Below are 27,995 nucleotides of genomic sequence, written 5' to 3'. Positions count from 1 at the left end.
AATTATATGCATGGCAAATTTTATATCTTTCATACTCAAACATTAAAAAAGTATAAATGTTTTATTATTTCAGGTTGTATATTTTACTGCAACTTTTCCGTACGTAGTTCTTGTAATATTTTTCTTTCGTGGTATAACTCTTCATGGGTATCAAAGTGGATTGGAACATTTGTTTATACCTGAGGTAAAGGAATAAAAATATCAAAAATGTACATTGTACATTGCGAACTTTTAACTTGCATGTTTATATGTAACATCTTTAATTTTTAGCGATCGTTGATTAACCAAAAATTCACATTCATTTAGGAAAAATCTATGTGTAAATTTAAAACACTATTATCTTTGAAATTCATTTGCTCTACGTCGAAATAAGTCAATAAGTCCAATTGTACATCAGCTACTAAAAATAATGGCAACCGATATCATATCATATGTATAAAAAACAACGGTCGTTTCCAAACCCTTCTCAGTATATATAAAACAAATCTTTGAAAAGTTGTTGTAATAGTCAGCTGAAAACATGAACACAAGCTGTAACAGAGAGATATATTCAAACACACAGTGTGCATGTAATGTGGATGAAAAAAATAATCATGTATCCCCACTCCGCTTACGAAGATCCGACATTTCTACTTTCTGTTTGAAGACCTTTCGGGGTCATATATGGTTTTGTCTTGTTGGCGCAAAGCTTCAAAACAATTGAAAGCTGACATATCATTGGCTGATGTTATAAGTACCAGAAATTTTAGTAGAATAAAGTGTTGTCTGATCCTCGTAAATGAAGCTTTTACCCAGTATAGGTTTTTTCAATTAGATTGTTGTGAATAAACCCATTTTAATTATTTGAACAATTCACTTCGATGGTTGATTTTGTTCTTTAGTCGGGTATATAGTTTAAAATGCATTTACATCTCATTAACTGCCTTTTACATTATGTTCTCCACGTTTCGGATGACATGAATGCTAGATATATACACATACTATACAGACACACCAGTTTTATTTAGAATAGGCTAAAATTTCAGAGATTTGTAAAGATGACCCTTTTAAAAATAGTCAAAATTAAAAACATAGTGACTTTATTCGCTTCTTACGACAGGCTTTTCGTTTATCAAGTACAAGGTTTCCTCTCTTGAATGATATTTAAATAGGCATGTGTTCCGTGGGAAGATTAAATTAAAAACAGAATATGCCCTCAGTCTAAAGAACTTTCGTTCTATTTCAGTGGGAAAAGTTAGCCGATCCACAAGTATGGTTAGATGCAGCAACACAGATATTCTATTCTTTTGGGTTAGCTTTTGGTTGTCTGATAGCCTTAGCATCGTATAACCCAGTGCGGAGTAATTTTGTTACAGAAGCATTTTTTGTTACCATTGCTGATTTCTTCACATCTATATTCACTGCCACAGTTGTATTTTGTGTGTTAGGTATGGTTGATTAATACTAGTCTGAGTAATTCGCTTAGGATGACTTATCGAATACAACTTAACTGACATTTCGTTTGAATAATTTCAAGTTATTTATTACGGGAAAGTTTCCATGCATGCAGTAATTTGACATTAATGAATTTCTATTTATTACATAATATTATTTTTTCACTGTTTTCACATTTATGTAGCGTTAACTAACTGCAATATATTGCTATCGATTGTGCAACCTAATGACTGTCAGATTAAAACCTGGAAGATTTCACAAGGATTGAAGGAAATTCAAACATATTTTTAACAGCATAACAAAAATAGATATTGAACGAATTGCTTTGTATATCTTGTATCATTGGCTTATATAATATTTATACATGAAAGACTACAAGCAATAAATGAAAATAGGAAATTACAAAAGGCTTATCAAAAGTCACAGGTTATCGATAATCATACAACAAAATAATCACAACATGCAAAAGAAACAAGAAGAAAGATATAAAATTGAACTTCATTGATTGATTGATTGTTGGTTGCTTAACGTCCAGTGGCAAATATTTCATGCATATTCAGGACGAATTTTCATAAACCCTTATTAAATCCATATGAAATGCTTTTGACATAACCCCACCATAAATAGCAGGATACAAAAACTGTGTACGCCAGAGGCGCATTCCGACTACAAAAATCTCATCAGTGACGCTCGAACCAAACAAAAAGAAATTAAAGTACGATGTTAAAGTTACACAAATTGTAATTATATAAAATGAGAAGATGTGGTATGGTTGCAAATGAGACAAAAGACCAAATGCCAAAGAAATTAACAGCTATAGGTCACCGTACGGCCTTCAACAATGAGCAAAACTCGTGCCTTTATCTATATTATTGGTTTTTTTCAGGATTTAAGGCTACTGCCACCTATGAAGAGTGTTTACGAGATAATAATATAACGATGTCCACATCAGATGGAAACGGGACAGTAACTAAGTGTGATTTCAAAACTATAATTTCCGAGGTTAGTTAAATTTTGAATTTATCAGATGTAAATATCCATAGACGAATCTAATATTATACTGAGCATCAAATATTGAATAACGTTCACGTTTAAGAATTTTATCTTCCAATGTTAGAAAGTTAGTTTGTAGGTTCAAATGTTCCAATTTCCTTACTCGAAGTTTGAAACAATACAACAAGGTTTTTTTGTTCATTGTATTAAAACGATACACCGTTCTAGACGATCGAGGTATCAAAGTTCCACGATAACATTGGTTCATATATACATGTACTGTTTATGACGTTGCTGTATGGCATATGCTTCACAGTAAAGCCGCCGATATTACAGTATGATTTTGTATAGTATGTTTTCTAAACCAGTCTCAGTAATTGCGAGCATTCTTGATTAGGTTTTAATAATTAATTTTGGTTCTTTAATAATTCTGTCATCTTTAAGCCTGTATCATAAAATTAAACTTTTATTGTTCAAATTTTCTTTGTTAAAAAATTGTGTGTAGGTATATAAAAGAGAAGTTGTGGTATAATTGCCAATGAGACAACTCTCAACAACTGACCAAATGATACAGAAATTAACAAATTTAGGTCACCGTATGGCCTTCAACAATGAGTAAAGTCCACACCATATATAGTTATCTATTGTTGAAAACTGCGTATTTATCTTTATGGAACTTTAAGCTTCAAATTATTTTGTCTTTGGGATGCTGTTTCATGCATACAATGTATTTATGTACAAGAATCATTTATTTCACAAAAGTTTTTTTTTAAAATAGCACACAGAAAAATTAAAGTTAATGGAATATGTATATTTTTTGTAAGTCTGCAGCTCAAAATGCAATATCTTTCTCATTTAGTCAGCTTCAGGTACAGGCCTAGCATTTATAGCGTTTACAGAAGCCATAAATCAATTTCCGGTTCCTCAATTATGGTCCGTTCTGTTTTTCCTGATGTTGTTTACCCTAGGTCTTGACAGTATGTTTGGCACGCTAGAGGGAGCACTGACTTCGATTAATGATATGATGTTATTTCCTACGGCAAGGAAGGAAGTTGTATGTGGTAAGTTTATTAACAATTAGCTCTTCTTTGATCCCGTATTTTGATCATATTAATCATGTCATATAACGCGATTGATAACTAATATCTTAAGCTTTTGATAAATGTCATCATCAACAAACAGCTAGCAGTTATATAAAGTACATATTGACCCATTGTTCATTTTAGGCTTTTAAAGTGTGGGTGTAACATACACTATCTTCTGTATAAGTAGTGTTCAATAATAGTAAAGAACCAACGAGTGTTCCATATTTAAGTTAGTTTGTTTGTTCAGATGTGATGTCACATTGGACAGCTGATGTTAAGTTTGATTATAAAGAGACATCTTGTTTTGAACAGAAATAATTAAACTAGAGCTGTGTTAAGTTACCTTTAGGCAAGGATATTGGATTATAATAAAACTGCAAAAAATAGCATTCTTCATATTCTATTAAGATTGACATTATGTCAAAGGGAAAGATCATAACATCGGAATTGTCAATATGTGTCGTGCATTTGACATGTGAACCAGAGTCGAAAGAACCACAGTTAGATATGGATTATCCACTCGATTGTATTCCCGAATTAGATCAAAACCAAAAATGCTTGTTACTCTGTTTTCAGATATATGGACACAACTCCTGTAATTGTTAGTTCCTAATACTTGTCATTTCTTTATATTAGAATTTTGACTAATGACAAGACATGTGAAGAAAGAAAATCTAAATTGTACTATTATGCCTCTGCTAACGTAAATGGTCAATATATTGATTGGCCGTACGGTGACCTATAGTTCTTAATTTCTGTGTCATTTTGGTCTTTTGTGGATAGTTGTCTCATTGGCAACCACATCTTCCTTTTTATATTGTACATCCTAAGATCCATAAGATGTCTCTCTGGAGTGTACATGTATGTCTTTGTGTTTTCCTTGTCATCTATGTATACATGTAGTCCTTAAAGTAAGTACTCTTCGAGGAAAATAGCTTATTGGTAATACAAGATTGCAACTTAAGGAACTGAACAGATATACTAATAATTCGGATATGATTTTCCTATCAAATATACGAATGGGTATGTTTGCATAAATCTATATATGAATTGGGTTGGTTTGTAAACCTAAGCCGGACGTTTGTACCCAAATACCTAAATTTGTATGTGAAGAAACATTCACCCAACCCCACCTCACAAAACCCCATGCCCAAATTTGGGCTGTTGCTATGAAAAACGCCTGACCTTTATTTGTATTATTTCATGACAACTGAAAGTAATCATTCTATCATTATATCATTAAAATTAAACGCTATGATCGAAACAAAAGTTGATGGTGGATATATACTCGTTGGTGACTAAACAGCAGCAGCAACAATTTCCCTCAGCGCCAACGTTTCTATGATATTTCTCATACCCATGATTTTATGTAAATGTGATGTAAATCTATTTATAATTATTTTTTGAAAATTTGCACTTTTTACTTTTCAGGAATTGTATGTGGGACGATGTTTGTTATATCACTGTGTTTTGCAACAACAACTGGGTCATACGTGTTCGCCATGTTTGACTCATTTTCAGCCAACATTCCACTGTTAATCATCGCTTTTATTGAATGTGTCGCAATGTCCTATGTATACGGTCTTAAGAGGTAAGTCCTAGTAACATATTTATTAAATATATATTTAAAATTGAGAATGAAAATGAGAAATATGTCAAAGAGACAACAACCCTACCAAAGAGAATATATATTTGTTAATTCCCATTCTGCAACTATTGTACAATAAGAGGCAAAAAAAAAAAATTATTAATTATCGGAGTTCCGTGTTTCACCCATTTTGATGAATTTATACAAAATTGTTTATAAGGCTGGCTGAAGCCCGACTGAGATTGTCAGATTTTTCTCGATCATTTCAAGACGTGTTGCATTGGTTGACCTGGCTGTTTTCTGTTGTTTGACGGTATGTTGTCTCTTTGAAACATTCCACGTTTCAATTCTCTATTCTGAATGGAGTCCGCTGGTATCCTGTTTCTATTTTGAGCGAACAGAAATTTTTAATTGATTGTTTACAGCTCATGCTTCTCTTTAAATATTTAAAGGGGGCAAATATCGGGAATAATCGAAAATACAGGAAACTTTTTGTAAATGTAAATTGAAATTGAATCCAATTTTTGGTCTAGGCTTTTTAAATCTATTTTTTGAATAGTAAAGAAGATAAATGTACGTCGGAAAACCATGTCACACATTACAAATTACAACATTAATAATCTAGATGATAAGTCCTTACTCTTACTGTTTGTGTACGTGCCGCCTGGTTGCCACACATGCAGACGGAAACCTATTTGATAAAATAAGATTTGCATCGGATTCAGATAAAATCCACGAAGTCCTGCATTCAAGGTAAACACTCACTGAACAAAACTTTGATGACGGTTAATTTGTAAAATGCTTTCAGACGGTATGTGATCACTAGGCTTCAATTTCTCATGGTTCCTCAACCAATGAAAAGAAATGACACATTATAGCCAATTGTGCTGAAAGTGGCGTTAAAATACCAACAATCAATCAATCAATCAATGTTCATAGATATAATATTAAAGTTGTATACAAAAGAAAAGTGTGTGTTCTTGATACATATAAAATACTACATGGTCATGGGTATAAATCTTCACAGTTTAAATTGTTCATTTGTAGCAGAGCATATGTTCAAGGTCAATACGTTTATTGCTTTTAAATTCATTTAGATTAAGTTTGGATGTAGAAATGATGGTTGGAACCCGTCCAAGTTACTTTTTCATGTTTTGCTGGCGTTTTGTCGGACCTGTTGCAATGGTTGTGATTTTTACTGCAAGTATAGTAGAGAAAATATCAAATGGAACATGGTACGAAGTTTGGGATTCTTCGAAAGTAAGTATTAATGAACTATAACGGGGTTATGTATTTATGAACTATAGCGGGGTTGTGTGTTTATGAACTATAGTAGGGTTAAAAATGTTAGCGGGATCACCTAGCACTAGCACGAGCATAACGCTGCAAAATACCGACAGTTTCTTACGACAATTAAATAGCAACGATCGTAAACGCTGTTTATAATTTTCTAGATACACTATAATCATGCAAAGTTATAATGTTTTGTTTTTATTTTAAAGTCTTTATATTAAACCGAAAAAAGAACTTAAGAGCAACAAATCAAAAAGATAACACAATATATTCTGGACTTTTACCTGAAATACTAAAATATAAAATAAAACAGTTTAGTTTTATTCACATTTTTAACGTAATACATAATTTAGTTCCTTGATTTCACTCATTAAAATTAGACTAAATATCTTTCGGTTAGAAAAGCAGTTTTTCGTTGTTTTTTTTCTTCATTGTTTTGTATTAATGTTAATAGGAGAGGAGAAATCATCATAACTAATAAACCTTAATTTACTAAGGAGTAGGTTCAGTAAGGGCCGATTTTGGCCTCAAATTTCAAGTTCATCTAACGAAAGATTTTGGACACTTTTTTAACACTTAAAAGTCTATTTCAATTGATTCGATTAGTTTATGTGAAAGATTTTGACAGATTCAGTCATTAAAACGCCCAAATTCAAGCTTAAATATGAAAAATCTATCAAATATGCCAAAAAACGTCACTTTTCAGATGTTTTTTGTCAAAAATAAAAGTGGCCGCATCCGTGTTCATCCTCAACCTTTATATATGTTATGTATTATCATCAAATACAACCTACATTTCGATATAATGAATGAACACGAATGCGGCCACTTTCATTTCAGACAAAAACCGTCTAAAATTTAACTAAAATGCTAAAATTGTGAAGATTTCAGTAATTTAGCATGACTTAATGATGCTAGTACAAAATGCATATGTGCGCTGTATTGTCAAAAGCCCATATTTATGTTGCAGAAGCATTCTTCTTTCCAATAAATAGCTTGATGATTACATTTTCACAATTTCGTAAAACTGCTAAATTTTGGGGCCAAAAAGGGGTCTTACTGAACCTATTCCTTTATTAAAATGAAATTAACTATTTAAAACTGTTCTTCAGGGTTTTGCAGTTATGTCCCCTTGGCCGGGATGGTGCCAGGTCGTAGCAGCATTAATGATTTTATCATCAATCTTATGGATACCAGGTGTTGCAATTGCTAAATACTTTAGACTTATTTCATGGAAAGAAGAAGTTGCATCATATTTCCCTGAAGAGGAATTAATAGAAGAAAGAAGCATTGAACCACACGAAGATACTGTTATAGAAAAATATTTGCTAGGATTTAAATAATAGAAACTTTTATATGCAGCTTATTACATGAAGCAATGTTTAGAACTTTTCTACGTTAGATAAAAAGCATATCGAAATAATAATTGCCCGGATCTATATAAAACACGAACGCTACTATTCATTTTTTACTTGAACAAATGGTTAAAACTTTCATAGTATACGTTAGATGAAGATATTACCGGACAAAATAGTTGCCAGGATTTAAATTATAGCAACTTATTACTTGAACCAATGGTTATAACTTTTCTACGTCAGATAAAGATACTACTGGAAAAAATAATTGCCCTGATTTATATAAAAACATGATAGAAATGTTAATGTTATTTTTTTTACTTGAACCAATGGTTAAAACTTTCATACGTTAGATAGAGATATTAATAATGTTTCTTTTTGGTAATCAGCATTTCGAATTATTTCCATTGTATATCTATAACAGATAGGCGCATAATGGATATTCAAACTTGTAAGTCCAAATTAAAATCACAAAAATACTGAACTTAGAGGAAGATCAATTGGGAAAGTCCATATTCACATGGCAAAATCAAATAACAAAACGGATCAAAAACGAATGGACAAGAACTGTCATATTCCTGACTTGGTACAGGCATTTTCAAATGTAGAAAATGGTTGATTAAACCTGGTTCAATAGCGCTAACCCTCTCACTTTAATGACAGTCTCATCAATTTCCGATATTTTTACATTGATGCGTTTAATAAACAGACACAATAAATATAATAGTCAAAATATGGGTACATCAGTCATCATCGTTTAACATTTTAAAAGGAACAATTTAACAGAACAATATGCACTGAACATGGCAAAAAACAAAAATGTCAGCAAGACAAATTAAAATACACAAAAGTTTAACAACTGTTTCAATTTAACAGATCAATTTTTTAACTGTTTATCGTATATCGTTAGCTGAAGCGATATTCTCTTTTGATAACAGAGTATACATTATTAAAGTATGGGAACTACAATCTGCAATGTTTTAAAAATATTAAGAACAACACTCTGAAGCACGATTTTAAGTTCATACATAAGCAATATCAATATTAAAGTCATACATAAGAAAATACCAATCCATAAGATACCAATTTTAACTTCATACATAAGAAAATAACAAGAAAATTAACGAAATGTCATATAATTTTATGGCCGTTATCAGGAACATTTTTATATCAAGTTGTTTAGGTGTTGTTCGTTTTCATAAAGGTACTTAGTACTATAAAAAATAGATATGGTCTCTTTATAGATTTAAATTGACTGTTGTAGAATGCGAGATGTTTCTTAGATGTATAATTTTGAGTAATCTTACTTCGTGAAGCATATTAGGAGCCTCGCGGATTTTAAAAACAAATACACGGAGGATTAGATCCTCAAAATGCGGGACTTCTTGATAAACACAATAATTATGTTGAGTTTGGTTGACTAATTTCAAAACAGACATTTGGTGCATACTGTACAACCTAGTTGACTCATGTGAATCAGAATTCATACAAATCCTTTAAAAAATAATAAACAAACAAAATATTAATCTTGAATAGTTTCTTTAAGTTCCCTTTCACATATATTGAAAATGATAATGCTATGTTGCCCAATAAGTCACCTTACAGTTCATGCGTGCATCGCAAATATCGCAGTAGACTTTGGTTTGAGGATTCTACCGAAACGAGAAGGTCTGCTACATAGCATGATACTTTTGTTCTATATTGATACAGATGGTTGACTTTATGCCTGATTCTGTAATAAACGTCAAGGTTTCAACTTTCAAATTGTCAACTTTCCTTTTCAACATCCAGTTTCTCATCGTACCTGTAACATAACGCCTGCCCATTGAACGACGTTAGAATATTGATACATTACGTACGTGGATTTTAATAACAGAGGTGTTCTCCATATACAAAAACTTCTCCGACATAGTAACTAGTATATATAATTATCGTTAGAAAACTAACTAATGATTCAAATAATTTGTATCATCGAAATTGATGTTTCAACAAATTAGCAGTAAATAATAAAGATTTACGCACAACGAAATTAAACACAAAATCAACTCTAGACACGATAAAAGTTTTACGTGAAAAACATACACAACGAAATTAGGTACAAAACAACATCTTCGCCCAAAGAAGGAAAGTCAGAAAAAAGAAAAAACTGTGGTCATATATCTTTGAATGGAGTCAAGTAAATTTCAAAGCAGGTATTTCAAAAAATATTTTTTTATTTAGAAAAACGACACACACACTGTTCAAGGTAGAATATAACGGTTAAGTATTGTAGGTGTGTAGAAGGGGGTTGGGTGGCGTAATTATTCTTCAATGCCTTGATACTTTCAAATTTCCTTTTTACAAGTTTCACGCATCACTGATCCGTAACTTAGTCGGGAAATGTTCACATGTTTCATGTAGATATATTAACGTATTGATAAGACAAATCATAAACAATATAATTCTCAATTATATGATAACTGCTTTATGTTTTGTATTTAAAACATGAAGGTATAACAATAACATAAACAATATTCTTAATTTCAATATGAAATTTTATCAGGCAAAACACAAATATTGATAAAAGAATGCATATATAATACAAGCAAATTAATAGTTTACACTTTCTAGCTTTAACAAATACGTAGTGAAGTGTTTTAGAAACAATATGATTGACAAGTTTGTGAACTTGCGACATAAATAACTAAACTATTTACCCTTTTGTTAAGATGTTACTTTCGATGATGTTAAACAGTTGTTTCCTTTACTTTACAAGAGGTGAAGTGTTATTAAGACTAACATTCATTATGATAAATTACGACGAAGTAAATATTTACAACGCATTTTGTGTTTGATAACTTATCTAATTAAAACCTTATGATTAAACAAGAGACACACTTCACAGAAATGATTTTGATATTTTTCTCTAGTACGAATGCTTATGCGGGACAAATTAGATACAAAAGCGGTTGTTTTGCCTGAATTGGCATACGAAAGTTTCGTTATGCATATATAGTCAACTATGTCAATATATTTTAGTTTCTATCCCAAATTCATGTATTTGGTTTTGATGTTATATTTGTTATTCCCGTGGGATTTTGTCTGATGCTTGGTCCGTTTCTGTGTGTGTTAGTTACATTGTAGTGTTGTGTCGTTGTTCTCCTCTTATATTTATGCGTTTCCCTCAGTTTTAGTTTGTAACCCCGATTTTGTTTTTTGTCCATGGATTTATGAGTTTGAACAGCGGTATACTACTGTTGCCTTTATTTATTAGAGGCACATAGAAATATATACATTGTAATTATAAATTACAATAACTGCACATAAATAATTAGTTACTCTTTCATACAATTATTACACAAACCAATAACATCCAATAAAAGCGCTAGCAATATCAAAATGTTCTAGACCCTTTTGGAGTTTATAAGGATTCCTCAGTTTTAATATAAACAAGATAATATATAGTATGATTGCAAATGACACTACTTAACATAACATTATAACGTTAATTAAGACAACATATCAGTAAAATGCTCCGCAGGGAGCTGCTTGATACGACCAAACCGATCAAATCTTGCATATTAAATGAAAGAACCCCGATTGTTCAATGTTTGATGAATTCAAACAAAGTTTAATTTTGAACCCTTCATTCTCAGCATACCCTCACAGTTTACACCTTGTCAGCGAAGAAGGAAGAGGATATATATGTGATATTGTTTATTTCATTTTCAATCATATACTTGGTAATTCAATCAAATTGGTAAACTATGTGGGATGACTATGCTATGACCATTACATAAATCAATCAGCATATTTGTATTATTTTACAACAATGCTTATGAACGATTGGTTAAAAAAAAAACTCTTTTTAAATTTTTTAGATAAAATGAAGGGCCAAAATAAATGGATTTCCTGGTTTTTGGACAATAACTTGACCATACGTCAAAGGATCCCGATGCAGCTGTACATATCCATGTCTCCATATCAAAACGGAAGGTTAAGAATGATTCATTTAGTTCTAGCCCTAACCGTTTAGAATTACGGACCAAAGATTGGTAAAAAACAATGCATTTATAATACTTTTTTTATAAATTGCTTTATTCTCGACCAATTATAATGTTTTTTTTATAATCTTGAACTCTTAAGGTTCTTTACTTTAATATGTTGAATCTAATCATGTATTCAGATTGTAGATTTCGAGCCTGGTTTTGAATTTAGGTCAAAAGGATTCCAAATTAATCTTTGTTTGATTTCATATGAAACTTTGAAGTATTGTTAATCTTTGATATGTCGAATTTAACCATGTATTCTTTAATTTAGAGCCGGGTTTTCATAATTGTCCACATAAAGGTACAAAAGGTATAACCCTCAAGGTAGTTACATTTTATTTTTAATGAATTCGTTCTTTGGTATGTTGAATGCAGAGAAATATGAAAATGTTTGGTTTTGGTCAAATTTATATCTGTTTCATTTCAACAAAAAATTAATCTATAGTTTTTTTCAATAAGTTTGATCTAAGTGTACATGTGTAGAGATCGTTACCAAATTAGCCCACATTGAGGTCCAAATTTAATGCAACAAATGGGAGTATTTGAATTTACATACAGCAGGAAATGTAACATACATCCAAGCTGGTACGATATTATAGAAATTATTCCCTATGATGCATATAAGATATCATCAGAACTAGGCTTGGAAGGGACACTATTACTTATACTCAATATTAAACCCCAAAACATTTAAAATGTTTTAAGAATTTAATCATGATCAAGTTGATCGTTTTAGATATATCTAAGAAGGATTATACGGATGTTTTATTTTTGTTGTAATCATAAGCTTGTTCTTATGATGATATGGATTTTGAGCGGCCATTGTAAAACTAACGAATAAACTACTAGTATTCATAAAGCTTTGATTTGTTTGAAATGCGTAGTATCTGCTATCCCAGGAATATCTAACATAAGCTGCATTTGGTAAAATCTTTTGGAAGTTTGACTCTTCAATGATCTTGAACTTCGTACTTTGTTTTACATTGATACTTTGTTTTACCACGACTACTTATGACTACATTTTTAGAAGAAACAGGTGACTGGTAGTCTCAAATAATCAACCTGGTATGTTTGAGAATTTTTAAAGTTTATGCTATAAACTGAAAAAAAAAGTTTTAAATATTATTCAAATTCCTTGTACGGTGGTGGATTAACATCAAAAGATTTATGGTTCAAAGGATCTTCAGTTTCAGGATTTCTTCCACATACTACCTCATGCTGCGGACTTTTGAGATATACTGTCGGTTGACTGTTTATTCCTCCTGTCGTGATCATGACTGGTTGTTTGTTTGCCTCGGCGATTGGGTTACATATTGGGGGTGCACTGTTTGCAGGCTGTGATGGATTTACAAATACAACTGTTTGCTGAAAAGAAAAAAGAAACATATTCGTGAAATTAAAATTTCTGTATACTGAGCTTTGCAATAAAGCTTAATACAGAAAAAAAACCTTGTATAATTTAAAACGAAAAGGTTTTGAAAAAGAAATCACAGGTTCATTGAAATTGTCTGTAAGCAGAGTTGTATAGCAAGTCTATACAAACATATCTACATTACATGCATTATCTGCAAATTTGTTAGCATGTTTTTTTTTAATCTGTCTCATGCTTCAGGAATCACGTATTACCTAATGTTTTTTTTTCTGGTCATTAGATGAAGAATATTTATAGTTTCATTTGTACGGAAGAAACATATGAAGGTAACTGTATCTTCTTACATAAATAAACATGCTAAGTAAATACAAATAGATGTTACAACATTACGACATTATATTAACAATTGTAAGACTGTTAGGAATTTTCCATACATGATTAAAATGGCTTACAATGTGGTATTAGCTTGTTATAATTGTCTGTTACACTTATTTTAGCAATCAAATAGAAAATTGTATCTGATCTTTTTTGACATAGCACGTGTTTTTGGTGTAATTTGTGAGAATTTTATTTTGCAGATCACAATTAAAGCATCGTTCTGGACACATATATATATCATTCTTTAAAAACACAAACATTCGCTATTCAACTCAAAAGCTAACAAAATCTTTAAAACGACTTTAACCTTGTCATTACAGTTTGCATTTTTTAGAAATGATATGGTTATTACTGGTGTTACGTCCCTTTATAGAAAAAAACACACACGGCTTGCAGAAAAATCTGAAACATTTTGAATAGATTATAAAGATAGATAGATAGATAGATTCGCACACAGTGTCTTAGTGATCTAACACGATACCGTATAGCGGGTTATTTCCGCGGGGTGTAGCTTTTCGCTTATTTTCGCAGATAAAACAAAATCGCCAAAATAAATTCCGCCAATTTAAAAATCCACATGCAATGGTATTTATAAACATTTTGAATCCGCTAAAATAATAACCGCCAAAATATTTCGTATACCTTATTTAAAGAAAATCGCGAAATTTTACACTAGGTTAGATAACCCGCTATACGGTATATATGGGGTCAGTAAATTAAATATGGGGTTCACTTACCCCATATATATCGTATTAGGTCACTATCACACAGTGTAACTACTGATATTATCGTTTAAGAAAAGAAAAGGGACAGTTGATTGAACCTACCTGCTGATTTTGTATGTCAAAAGGTGAACAACAGTAACAGTAGGATGCTGAAATGATCGTGACTACGAATACAGCTAAAGACAATACGACGATTGGACTATATATTTCATAATATATAGTACCGCCATGGCTGTCAATTCCACTCTGAAATAATAAACAACTACACATGTAATATTGTACAGGTAGACTTATTTCTAAATGTTAAAAAGCAACCAAAGAAGATCTCACTGACGAAGATTTACTGAAAAATGTATCAGGTTAATACTCATGTACACTTACATGATTTAACTATCGAAATCGGGAGTTTTGGGTTCTCATCAATTAATTACTTGTTTTTGTTTAACGTTGAATATAGATATTTCATGTATAGTAAGACGAGAACAAATGAAATAATATTTCAACTACGACATTGCTTTGTATTTAAACGACTCTCAAAAAGCAGCTTATGGTTCTCAAGAATGTGTCATCCTAAAAAACAGAGTAAGTCTATTTGACCCTATGTATTTGCCTATTTAACCTTTGGGATTAAAAAACAATAATAGACATATTCAGGTAACTATTGTGTCTTCAACATTTTGTAATGATACCAAAGAAAGATACAACAGTTGAAAATCTTAGGAAAGAACATAAACAAAAACCTGTTTTGTGGCAAGGCAACGTATCCCTTGACCCACTTTTTTCTTTAAAGTTTTCTGAAAGCGCACGATAAGAACTACATGTATCTTTTGTCAATTCAACCTACATTTCTATTGTTTATGTTTCTTTCTATCAATAAAGTAATTACAGCTCCTTGACCTGTACTTATTATTATCTATATCTTAAAAGAATGGGGAAAAAACACATTGTGGTAAATTAATGTAGATTTTTCTTGCGTGTCATTAGCCATTTTCTGATGATCATAACATCGACGAAACGGATAATTTTTCGAATTTTTGGTGTTGACTTTTTGATTAAAGGTCAAGCAGTAACAAGTAAGATAAGAAAAAAAAACGAACTTCGAGGAAAATTCAAAAACGGAAAGTCCCTAATCAAATGGCAGAGTCAAAGGCCCAAACACATCGAACGAATGAATAGGTATAGGAAGATGTGGTATAAGTGCCAATGAGACAAAACTCAATCCAAATAACAATTTAAAAAAGTAAACCATTATAATTCAAGGTATGACCTTCAACACGGAGCCTCGGCTCACACCGAACAACAAGCTATAAAGGGCCCCAAAATTACAAGTGTAAAACCATTCAAACCGGAAAACCAACGGTCTAATCTGTAAAAAAAAAAACGAAAAACGAGAAACATATATAAACTACATAAACAAACGACAAATACTGTTCATGTCGGTTTGCATATGATTAAATACGTTCCAAATGAAATTAAAATTGAACCAAAAATTGTTTATTATAATCATCTTCATTCCAGGAGAAGTGTCCTCGAAACTGTCCTAAGATTCTTTCTAAAAGACATCCTATGACCAATTTAAGGATGGACTAAAGATCAACTTGGGACACTCTTAAGCTGTGTCTCGAAGCTATCTAAGACGCATCTTATGCTAAGACACCCTAAACATATCGTAAGTGAAAAAAAAAAAATGCAAAATATGTTTTTGATAAATAAAGGCAACAATAGTATACCGCTGTTCGAAATTCATAAATCGATTGAGAAAAAAACAAATCCGGGTTATAAACTAAAACTGAGGGAAACACATCAAATATAAGAGGAGACAACAGAAACACAAGATTAATTGTAGCACACACAGAAACGAACAATAACATAACAATGGCTATTTTTCTGCCTTGGTACAGGACATTACATGCTAATGACAGGACTACAATACAAATAATTGGGAGAACATATAGGCCAGAGAAACACACAAATAATAGCTAACAAAAGGTACCAGGTTTAAAATTTAATACGCCAGTGAAAAAAGTTCGAAATCTAAAACAAGTACAAAGGTGAAGACCACTGAGAACCAACAGTTCCAAAAAGTTGTGCCTAATACGGCTAGGCCTGAGATAAGGAAGTTCACTACTAATTCATGGTCCCATTGCTTTCTATGTTAATTTCCTCCATTTCAAGCAGGCACACCTCTTTCATTTTAAGTTCAAATAAAGTATCAATCATTGCATGTCAAAGCGACACCTTATGGTGTCTTGTACTGAAAAAATCAACATACCTTTAATGGCATATAAGAAAAAACTGGTTCCCCGAACTTCGGTTGTACCAAAACAGGTACTTCAAATCTGACAAACAGACAAAATGTAACCTCTTTTTAAAATTTAGTGCAGTTTTTTTAATATTCAAAATTATAAGTCCAATTGTGTTCTACAATGATCACCAGTCCTTCATATTTCATTTGATGCCAAAAATACCTAAATATTGTACATATTTTGAAAGTTACATTCATGCGTAGAGAATTTTTTGTGTAAAATATGTACTACTTTCTGGTATGTGTTTTCTAGTCGGGCCAGAATTAGTGGTGTTACACCATAAGTACATCTTTATTATTTAGAATATTTCATACTTTTGCACACAGTCCATTTTATAAAATGCCTATATAATAGATATACATAATAAAACTGAAGTGGTGACTACTACAACCTAGACCAGCACATAAAAATTCACAGCCGAGTTAGCCAAATTTATCATCGCACAAAGTCACGTCACATAGGAATACAATAGAAAAACAAATTTACAACTACAAACTACACACGATAAGACATTTGACAAAACTTTTATAAAGGACGAAACCAATTTATACAATCATTTAAGAATTGTATTACTACTTGTATAGAATTAAATGCATGATTTTAAAAGTGATAATAAAATTATATCCAAAAGGATTGTAATTTAAACTTATAATTTGTTTTGAAATGAGGAATTAATTTGAAGTGTTATCGTAAACAAGAAGTTCAAAGTTTAAAATCATGCGCTATTTCTTCAGATACGAGTTAAAACCGATGGTGCGTTTCATTTCATGTTTATCTTCATGTGAAATATGAGCAAAAAGCAAAATCATAACTTTAATATGATAGGATGACGATAGGATGGTCTTGAGACACCCAAATTTGTGTCCTAAAGTTAGGACGAAAAAAGCGATATATCATAAGTAAAGAGAGCTTCGATAACACGACTTTGGACAAAGACGTGTCATAAGATGAACTTAGGACATGTCCTAATCCTAAGATAGCTTCGAGAACACCACCCCTGGCTTTCGAATACATTAAACCAATTGTTTGTGTCATACATTGTTCATTTGCATGTAATTAGTATCGTCTATAGATTTAATTCCAAAATTAAAAATATTGAAATATAATTCCTTTTGTTTGTATCCATGGCAACATTCTGCATTTATTTATCATAAAAATATTGCAAAAAGAGTCAAGAAAATGTCACATATTCCCCCAGAACTTTAATGCCTTTGATTAATACTTTTTCTGAAACTGTTGACATATATCTACCAAATGATCAATTGACAAATTGGTGTCTTTCGCCTTATTTTTTGTAAAATGTAATCACAAAGTTCGTGCGACAAGAAGTTGGAAAACCATTTAAATAATTGTCGGACCAATGTCTAGTTAGGATGTGAAAATACGGGATGTCATACAGAAAAACAACCCATAATACATACATCACGCAATCGTGATGATCATATAAACCCTCTATGAATCTTCAACTATCCAAAAATATATTTTATTGCACACTAGATCTCATATTTGAAAAATCAACAGGGACCAAAATGCGAAACTGCACACCTAACTGTGGTGTGCTACCTTAAACTATTATTTCTGTGTAATGTTGCTGTTGAAACTGAATAAATGACTTACAAGCCTATGATACATCAGCGATGTTTACAAAATAAAAAAACATCTTGACTTATTGTTAAAGTCTCATAGTTGTTAATTTTTGTATCATTTGGCCTCTTGTAGACAATTTTCTCATTGGCAATCACACCACTTCTTCCTTTTTATTTTCCTATCGTGAAATATCATTTCAATATCGTCTTTAATAAACGTTTGAATGAAAACAATTGTTTATTTATTATAAGATGGGTGTTACAATCGTTACACGTGTACAACAAAAATAGTATTACTCACAAATATCATTATTACACACGAACAGATTATTATAACTGGAGAAAAAATTGCTGCTCCTATAATACTGCACACCATAAAACTAATTTTCTGAAATAAATATAACACATCTAATAAACAATTAAACCCTTATACTTATTATAAAGCAAATGACTTAAATACATGCCAGGCCTTTGCTAATTTTCGTAATTGTTTGTGCACTATTCTATAGAACACATAACACATGGGTAAATGAAAATTAAACATCGATCAACTGAATTCCTTATAGTAGACCAGGGTATATCTCAGAGCCCGATTTCGATAGTATCCGAATACATACACTGAGTTATTTCTAATAACAGATTGTATGACTGTCATATGATTATCCTAGAATACGTCCTTTACTGTTAATATAAGCCGTCTGTAGATAGTTCTAATCATGATGGTCTTAGGATATTTTGAATCTGATGTTATATTTTCCTATCATTTAAAAAACAGTCTTTCGTCTACTACATTTAAACAATATGTATAATTTAATTCAACAGAAAAAACACTATGGTTAGTATACTATCATTAGGAAATGTAACGCTTTATTTGATGATTCAAACGATAATACCATTATGATAATAAAAAAGGGTGAAAAAGAATGAAAAAAGACAAGTTATAAACCATATTTTGTTTTTATATTGTGTTTATGTGTTTGCATAAATAAAGGCAACAGTAGTATACCGCTGTTCAAAATCATAAATCCATGGACAAAAAACTAAATCGTGGTAACAAACTAAAACCGAGGGAAACGCATTAAATATAAGAGGAGAACAACGACACAACACTAACATGTAACACACACAGAAACGGACCAAGCATCAGACAAAATCCCACGAGAATTTTAATCGTTACTACAATTTAACATTAAACGATTGTTTTTCAAATCCCTAATTAAGGGTGACTGGTGAAAAGAATTATAGTTATTCATTGTCTAAAAGTTAAAAGTTTTAAACATATGTGAGGCTCTCAGAGTGTTGAAATTAGAGTAAACATTTTGCTCTCGGCACTAAAAGGTACATTTCGCATCATACGCAATTCTTCCATATGCTCTTAAAATGATTAAACTACTGTATCCTTGCACCGTTAGATGAATTCATGTACGCATTACAGAAAGTGCAAGGTAATACATTAAACGGATAAAGTATATTTAATAAAGAGTTTGCAAGTATTTAGATTCTTTTCGTTGTATATCTATCTCTGCGATAATGTATAATCAAAGGCACATTTATAACGATTACAATGCTGACAAATAAATGTTTTATCGGTTCAATTGTAAAGACAAATCATTTCTGACCTTTATAAGACCATCTTCGGACATGTATTGTGATATCATAGCTTTACGATTAATTTAAGGATGTATTCTTAACTAAGACACGTTCAAAAACATCACATAGGACTAAAATATGTTCTTAGACCATCTGCGGGCATCTCCTTGCATACTTTAATGTTCATTTGTCAACCTTTCACTCCATCATAATAAAAACAACAATTTCAATGTAAAATGTAGTTGAAAAGAAATCAGCATATGGTGGATAATCAGCAAATTTCTAGATTTTTAACGATTTTACAAAACAAATCGATGACCGTATTAATGAAGACGCGTTTTAAAACATGATTGGGGATAGATAGTCTTGTATGACTTTGCTGACACATCTCTCAGTATTTTAAGCAAATCTCGTTAAAGATGGTTTCTTACTGATGATAGGGCTACGACAATCCTAAGATCATATAATGCTAATGAATGAAAAAAACTCTATATAAAGAAAAAAAATAATTTACTACCTTTTATAGAACACCTGAATAGGGAACGGTCTAATTTCAAAATGAATGTTGCGTGTTTATGTGATGTCATTATCGTATGGTAACTTATGTTTCACAGAAGGCGATGAATATGTCTGGTTTGTTCACGCATCGTTGTAATTATAACGGAAATTGATGAGACTGTCGTACAAGTGAGAGGTTTAGCGCTATAAAACAAGGTTCAATCCATCATTTTCTACATTTGAAAACGTCTGTACCAAGTCAGGAATATGACAGTTGTTGTCCATTCGTTTTTTATTTGTTTTTGTCATTTGATTTCGCCATGTGATTAGGGACTTTCCGATTGAATTTTCCTCGGAGTACAGTATTTTTTTGTGATTTTACTTTTTTCCCAACTGTCGTAACGAAAGTCCCGTACTCTTCTCTTCTGATGTGACGTACCGAATAAGACTTATCATCGGATTTGTTTACCTCTATGATCAACACGAAGGGTGCCTTATGTGGAGAAGGGTCTGTTTATTGTTCAGGAGCACCGAGAATATCCCGTGTTTTAGTGCAGTTTGTGTTGTTAAGTCATCCGATTTCTATGATGGATTTTCTGGTACTGCTATTGGATATTGTCCGGTGTTTTTTTTTACATTTTTTTTTGACAATTTGTTATGAACTTACGAGTTTGAATATTCCTTTGGTATATAAGTACATTTCAAAGATAGACTCTTTAATTATACAAGAATAAACTGTAAATAATTGTAGGAACAGATCTAGATGTGATCAATAAGGAGTTTAACCTTCTGTTATAGAAAGTCTCATTTCTTCTGTTTAATTTAAAACACTAACCTTACATCTGAAGTTCGAATCTAGTTTATTTGTTATAAACAATGGCAAGGATCCAGTGATGACATACTGCAAGTAAATGATTTTTAATTTAAAAACCTAAAAAGTAAGAAGAAATATAACACTGTAATTGGATTTGGCACATCACATATATTTAAGCAATCTCGATCACTCAAAAGGACATTAAGAAAACAATAAATGCACAAGTTTCTTTATTCACCTTACAGTTACTTTTATTCGGCCTCTAAATAATTTGTTTTCTTATTGCTGATACATAATGTCTCTAGAAATCATATCGAGATGAGCAGCTTTTAAAATATCTAATTGTTTGTGCCTGACCTAAGTCAGGGCTCTCTGACATGTGTTTGCCTAGTATGTTTGTATGTTGGTTGATCTATATGTTTCTGAGTTCAGTATGACGTCCATATTCGCTGAATATTTTACACTATTGTTAAGGGATAAGCTCAAGAACGCTTCCGCGTTCAGCATTGTTTTGCTGTGTTGACAACTCATTGGTGGCATCTGGCTTTATTCTGATCTATGTTCGGGTTGTTGTCTCTGTGATACATTCCCAATTTCCATTTTTAGCTTTATTTAAATATTGATTATTAGTTTTGAATAGTATGTGTGTTGTTTATGACATTTATCATTAGCATGCAGCAGTATTTTGCTGTTACATTGTATCTAAATTGTACACAAATGTTTCATTTACCCAAAAGCAGCACCCAGATACTGGCATGGAGAATATATTTGGCCGATAAACGCCGCTTAATATTGCCAACACTAATCCTAATCCAATTTGAACAGCACCTAAAACCTTCAGCGTTCTGATTGTTTTGCGATATTGTTGATTTTGTTGTTGCTGACCAATCAAAGAGGAATCGTGAGGGTTGTAAGTCAATATTTCCATTCTTAAAAAATATAAAAAATAACCATACTATTAAAAGACTATTCTATTCTATTTCATTAAGCAAATTACACACTTTTTATCACCAAATTACCAAGCCCATGCACAGAATTAAAAGATTACACTTTATTCTTTGTACGATAATATTTTCCTATAGTAATTATCCTTTTTTTTTCGTCTATTATATTTCAAATCCAGTGTCTTCTGTTGCAAGTGTTAGCCTTGGAGGGGAGGGGCCGGATTAACCGAGTTATCTTTGGCCGCGAAATTTTGTAATCAAGAATAGCAATTATATCAATTTGTATGAACAACTTTTAAGACAAGTTTAAGATCTAAAACGATAACAAAAGTCCATTTTATAGCATTGTTTATTTTCTGTATTCTTACTTATACTGACTTTTTTCTTTTCCGTTTTTTAATATAATTTTCATAAATTATTTCAACTTTCCATATGATTTATTTTATTTTATATTTGTTGGAAGTTAAACACCTGCTATGAGAAAGTTGGTTTACCCCATTCTCCCACATGAATGGAAAGATCCTACGAATGAAATGACGGTATAGTATGGAACGCCAACACTGTCTTGTAATGACCATTTTCTTTATATGATGTGCATTTACCTTTATATGATGTGCAATTGTCATGATATTATGTGCAAATATCCTTACATGATGTGCAAACATCCTTATATGATGTACAAACATCATTATTTGATGTGCAAACATCATTATATGATGTGCAAACATCATTATATGATGTGCGTGTATACTTATATGATGTGCATATATACTTTTATGATGTGCTTATATACTTATATGATGTGCAAATATACTTATATGATGTGCGAATGTACTTATATGATGTGCAAACATTCTTATATGATGTGCAAACATTCTTATATGATGTGCAAACATACTTATATTATGTACAACGATCCTTATATGATGTGCAAATATACTTATGTCATGTGCAAATATACTTATATGATGTGAACATATCATTATATGATGTGCAGTTACCATTATATTATGTGCAAATATCTTTATATGATGTGGTTGTGTCATTATATTATGTGCTTGTAATCTTATATTATGTGGTTTGGTTTACTTCATTATATGATGCCGAAACGTCATTATATGATGTGCTTTCATCGTCCATATGGTCAATGAACATGATTACGATTAAAATGATTACTGTCTACGTCATAACTGATTCCGATCTGCTTCTGTAAACTATAAACCCGGCTCAAATATGTGTCTATCGCTAGCGAGAGTGCAATTTATAGGAAAAATGAGACAGCGCAATTTAACAAAATCAACGTTTTAAACAGTTCAGAGGGAGATAATTTAAAGATCAATTAATGCAGGAGCTAATTGGAGAAAGGAGTAGGGGCAAAATATGATAAAACAAATTTTGAGGCTCTTTATAGGTTGCTATTTGGGTTTAGCAAAAGCTACGTGTTGCAGGTCGCACTTTGACCTATGAGTGTTTACTCTTACAAATTATGACTTGCATGTAGAGTTTTCTCATTGGCTCTCATACCACATCTTCTTATTTCTATTCATTGCAAAATGCATCATTGAACTCACAGTCAGTTTTAAAAATATTTCACAACAATAGCTATAAAATTATCTACTCATGCATAATATGGCGAGATGGTTTGTTTTATAAAATTTTATTGAATAATATAAGTGGTAAGATGTATAATGTAGTGTTACTCCTCCAAAACCATACAAAGTCGGATATATTTGTGATATGACGTATACATGTAGTGTTTTGTACTTCCTGTATTTGTCTTTGAAACAATCTTTTTTCTCCTCAGAAAAAGCCAAAATATCCAAATTTGGAGACTGCATGCTTAATCCTCGTACTGCCCGCGAAATGCAAAATGTTCAGGTTTGGTAAGGTTCACATATTTGTATATACAGATTGTTTATTTTCAACGTATTTCAATGGAGATTTTTTTAACGTATTGAGAAAAGTGTGTGTAATTGTCTATTGTGTTTTTTGTAGAGGGGGGGGGGGGGGGGAGTCGTGAAAAGTTTATGTCTTTGGAATGATTGTTTTTTTCCCTATTTCACGGTTAAACTTGGAAAATAAATTAGAGGAATTTCAATCTTTCCTACGCCGTCCACACCACCAATGATGAAAATGACAATATTTATAATTTACTTATTTTTAAATCTGTTCTTATAATATAAAAAAGAAGACGTTGTATGATTGCCAATGAGACAACTCTCCACACGAGACCAAAATGACACAGAAATTAACACTTATAGATAACCGTAAGGCCTTCAACAATGAGCAAAGCCCATACCGCATAGTCAGTACAAAAGGCCCCGAAATGACAATGTAAAACGATTCAAAACGAGAAACCTTAAAATTTACCACAAAATATATTCAGTGTATTCAGTGTATTTTTTTTAATCTATTGTAGTTTTAAAGATAAACCTAAAATATTAAAAGTCACCGCCGTAAATCTTCACTTAGAAAAAAATAAAACACAACTCTCTATATGTCAGAGACCACCAGGCCTCAGTAAACAAAAAATAAATATAGTATTTTTATGTTCATTCAGACACAAATCTAATTAAATTACAGCTATTGTGTGTCCAAGCTATGCTTACGCGGATCTGAAAACGCTCCATTCTATATTCTGTTTAAAGACCATTGGGATTCTCAGTTTTGTCGGATTTATATACACCTTCAAAAATTTGAAGGCTGAATGTCATTGGCTTATGTAATATTTACTGGAACAGAAAGTATCAAAGGACTGAAGTACTGAACATCGGATGACCACAAGTTCTCGTTGATGGTCACACGCACTTGTCTTAAAGAAAATCACATCACAATACCTGAAAGTGAGGTTATAATGTCGTTAGTTTTCTCGTTTGAATTGTTTTACATTTGTCATTAAGGGGCCTTTTATAACTGATTATGTGGTATGGGCTTTGCTCATTGTTGAAGGCTGTACGGTGACCTATAGTTGTTAATTTCTGTGTCATTTGGTGTTTTGTGGAGAGTTGTCTCATTGGCAATCATAACACATAATAATTTTCCGCTGGACGTCAAGCATACATTCATAATCATGTAAGTGTGCAATAAATGCATGAAAACATAATAAAAAGATGCAAGCAAGTGTCATGCACCGAGTTGAAGGTCATTCCATATCTCCAAGTAGTCCAAGTATCTAGCCTGTCAACACTTACATGTAGGTTGTGAGTTCGAATCCCACACGTGGCAGGTAAGCTCGACTCCAATCTTAATTTAATAGAATTATTAGTTTTTCCTACCGAAAGTCGGTGGTTCTTTCCGGGGACTTCGGCCTCTTTCATCAATATAAACTCACCGCCACGATATAGCATGATAGTGTTGAAAGTGGCGTTAAAAAGCAATCAATCAACAAATTAATCAACCAATCATCCATACCGGTACAATTATAAATGCACGAGAGGATAATTTTGTAGCTATCGTTATTAAATATTTTTAAAATTGACTCTAAGTTCATTGGTGTCTTTTGCAATGAATAGAAATAAGAAGATATGATATGAATGCCAATGAGACTACTCTACATCTAAGTCATAATGTGTAAAAGGAAACAATTATAGGTTAAATTACGGCCTTCAACACGGAGCTTTTACTCAAACCGAACAGCAAGCTATAAATAAGAGCCACAAAATGTGTGTTATCATATTTTCGCCGCTGCAGGGAAATTCTTCAACTAGTTCCTGTATCAATTGATCTTAATCTTCCGCCGAAATGTTTGAAACGTTAATTTTTGTTAAAATGCATTGTCTCACTTTATCTTAAAAATGCACTTTCGCTTAAAAGATTAAAGATCTATTTCTGAAACGTAATAAGTTAACTACATATGCTTATTATTGTAGATCCCGTATATTCATTATTGTAGACCCATCGATAAAAATTCATCATTTGACAATTTTCCATCAATAATATCTGGTGTGATTTTTTCATCTTTAATTAAGGAACAAACATGTCTTGGTTTTTTCTTTTTACATCTCAACCATTTTCCAAACGATAGCTAAAGATTTGATCCGGGCTTATATTAATTCTGCAGAAGCAGATCAGAATCAGTTCTGACGTAGTGAGTAATCGCTTTTATCGTAATCATGTTCATTGACCATCAGGACGATGAATGCACATCATCATAATGATGTTTCGACACCATATAAAGATGTAAACCGAACCACACCCTATGATGTTACATTGTCATAATATAATGACATTACCACATCATATAACGATGTTAGCACATAACATAAGGATACGTTCACATAATATAAAGAAGTTTGCACATAATATAAAGACATCTGTACATCATATAAGATAATTTGCACATCATATAATATAATTTGCACTTCAGATAACGTCAAATTGTCATCAAATAAAGGTGATTGCACATCACATAATGCCGTTTCTACATCGTATAAGGAAAACATCACATAATATAAGGACGCAATCACATGACATAATGGAGAAAGCATATTGTATAATGAATTGTTGACATGATATAAAGATGTTTGTACCTCATATAAATGGGTTTGGACAGCATATAATGACAAGTGTACATCATATAAGGACAAGTTCACATCACCTAATGACAAGTGTACATCATATAAGGACAAGTGCACATCATATAATGTCATGTGCACATCATATAAGGGTAAAATAACATCATATAAAGGCAAATGAACATCATATAATGAGAAATGTCACAATAAGACAGTGTCGGCGTTCCATAGTATAGTATTTTTATTGAAGGAGATGAACATTATATATACTAGATCATGTACTATAGGGGTATATTTGTAACTGCCTTGAACAAGTAATTTTTTTTCAAATGTTTTCTAATTTTGAACCCAAAAATGTTTGTATTTTTGGATTCTTAACGAATAATAGTTCTTAGTTTAGTGTCTCACGATTTTCTCATAGCGGTATTTGATATCTTCTTATTACTACAATAATACTGTAAAATTTTAAATAGAGAAATTATCTTTACTTAAACAACAAAAATGTACATCTGCTGATAACAATTTGGCTGATGTTATTTTGCATTACTTAGATACTTGTTAGTTATAGTCATTATGATAAGTTATTTGACCATCTTATTATTTCAATTAACAATATATACTTACATTCAATTTATTATATCCTACATTTGTACTTGTCAAGTAACGAAATTATATAACGAGTTCCGGATACAAACAAGAATTTTGAGATGATCATTTTCTATTTATAAGTTATATCCGATCGATACAAAGATGAAGCGTAATAAGATTGCGTAATAATGCACTTAGGTCTGACTAACAAACTATGTGAATCATATTTTGTTAGTACACGACCGTCAGCCGGTATATCGAGACAGATTTTAGTTAAGCAACACTCATAAACGTAGGTGAAAGATACGTGTATTGTATCGGATAGTTTGCATACGTTATTAATCTGTTCGATTGTTAATCCATACACATTTTAGAATACATATATTATATAAATTTGATATTTTTTATGATAAAAGATCATGTAATGGTTTTTTTTTTAAATGAAATGTTTGTGAAAGACCAATACCGCTTACTTATATTTGTTTTTTTTGCAAAAATAATGATTACTTTTCAATCATTTTGTAAATATATGGTTATTCATGATGGTTATTTTTATAACTCCATCTTTAATGTGGTACGCCTTTTCAATGCCAGCGGAACTAGTTTCAACTTCAATCGTGAAATGTTACATCAAACCAAATAAACAACAAAGTATCCTCCGATCTTTTTGCAATATGAGCGTCCTTTTAACATCATGAAATTAACGACTGATCAACAAGGAGTCGAGATAGTGTATCTGAGTAAGTGACATATATTTGAGGACTAGAACTAACAATGTAACTTTAAAAAACACAAAACATCAGTCTGATGATCTAGGTCTTGTTCCATGCAAGCTGTTGAAGATTAAGATTCATTTGTTCTATAAATTGTATTGTTTTCTTAGATGTTTAAATGAAATAATTTG

At 31.6% G+C, this 27,995-nt stretch overlaps 2 protein-coding genes across 6 annotated transcripts in view; one reads left to right on the top strand and one right to left on the bottom strand.

Moving 5' to 3' along the window:
* Nucleotides 1-8,054, top strand: part of LOC139524175 (sodium- and chloride-dependent transporter XTRP3-like) — a 44,759-nt gene extending 36,705 nt beyond the window's left edge. The window contains exons 4-10 of the mRNA XM_071318799.1: nucleotides 74-184; nucleotides 1,226-1,427; nucleotides 2,321-2,436; nucleotides 3,287-3,488; nucleotides 4,944-5,103; nucleotides 6,198-6,360; nucleotides 7,506-8,054. Of these exons, the coding sequence (XP_071174900.1) occupies nucleotides 74-184; nucleotides 1,226-1,427; nucleotides 2,321-2,436; nucleotides 3,287-3,488; nucleotides 4,944-5,103; nucleotides 6,198-6,360; nucleotides 7,506-7,736 (1,185 nt within the window). The 3' untranslated portion in view covers nucleotides 7,737-8,054. The remainder of the gene's footprint in view (nucleotides 1-73; nucleotides 185-1,225; nucleotides 1,428-2,320; nucleotides 2,437-3,286; nucleotides 3,489-4,943; nucleotides 5,104-6,197; nucleotides 6,361-7,505) is intronic.
* LOC139524176 (uncharacterized) lies at nucleotides 71-27,280 on the bottom strand. Of its 5 annotated transcripts, none has more exons than XM_071318803.1 (7): nucleotides 27,128-27,254; nucleotides 21,776-21,974; nucleotides 21,067-21,162; nucleotides 18,445-18,531; nucleotides 14,354-14,497; nucleotides 12,989-13,141; nucleotides 71-179 (listed from the first exon to the last, which is right to left on the bottom strand). In XM_071318803.1, the coding sequence occupies exons 2-7, from the start codon at nucleotides 21,971-21,973 to the stop codon at nucleotides 174-176; spliced, it is 684 nt and encodes a 227-aa protein (XP_071174904.1). In that variant the 5' UTR covers nucleotide 21,974; nucleotides 27,128-27,254; the 3' UTR covers nucleotides 71-173. The 5 variants fall into 5 exon arrangements, with proteins under 5 accessions (XP_071174904.1, XP_071174905.1, XP_071174903.1 ...); XM_071318804.1 differs by having other exon boundaries at nucleotides 21,067-21,132; XM_071318802.1 differs by lacking the exon at nucleotides 71-179 and adding an exon at nucleotides 9,425-9,552.
* Between the last annotated feature and the right edge of the window lie 715 nt (nucleotides 27,281-27,995).

The sequence above is a fragment of the Mytilus edulis genome, chromosome 5, assembly GCF_963676685.1.
Source record: "Mytilus edulis chromosome 5, xbMytEdul2.2, whole genome shotgun sequence".
Lineage (NCBI taxonomy): Eukaryota > Metazoa > Mollusca > Bivalvia > Mytilida > Mytilidae > Mytilus > Mytilus edulis.
Note: the sequence above shows the minus strand (reverse complement) of the source record. Positions and strands in the feature narration are given on the sequence as shown.

What these genes read in the sequence shown, in the direction of transcription:
- LOC139524176 (XM_071318800.1), bottom strand. Translation starts at nt 21,973, where the DNA reads ATGGAAATATTGACTTACAACCCTCACGATTCCTCTTTGATTGGTCAG. An exon ending in TATCTGGGTGCTGCTTTTGG is followed by an intron (nt 21,163 to 21,775) that starts GTAAATGAAACA and finishes CTTACTTTTTAG; the next exon opens with GTTTTTAAATTAAAAATCAT. An exon ending in CGTGTGTAATAATGATATTT is followed by an intron (nt 14,498 to 18,444) that starts GTGAGTAATACT and finishes TTATTATTTCAG; the next exon opens with AGTGGAATTGACAGCCATGG.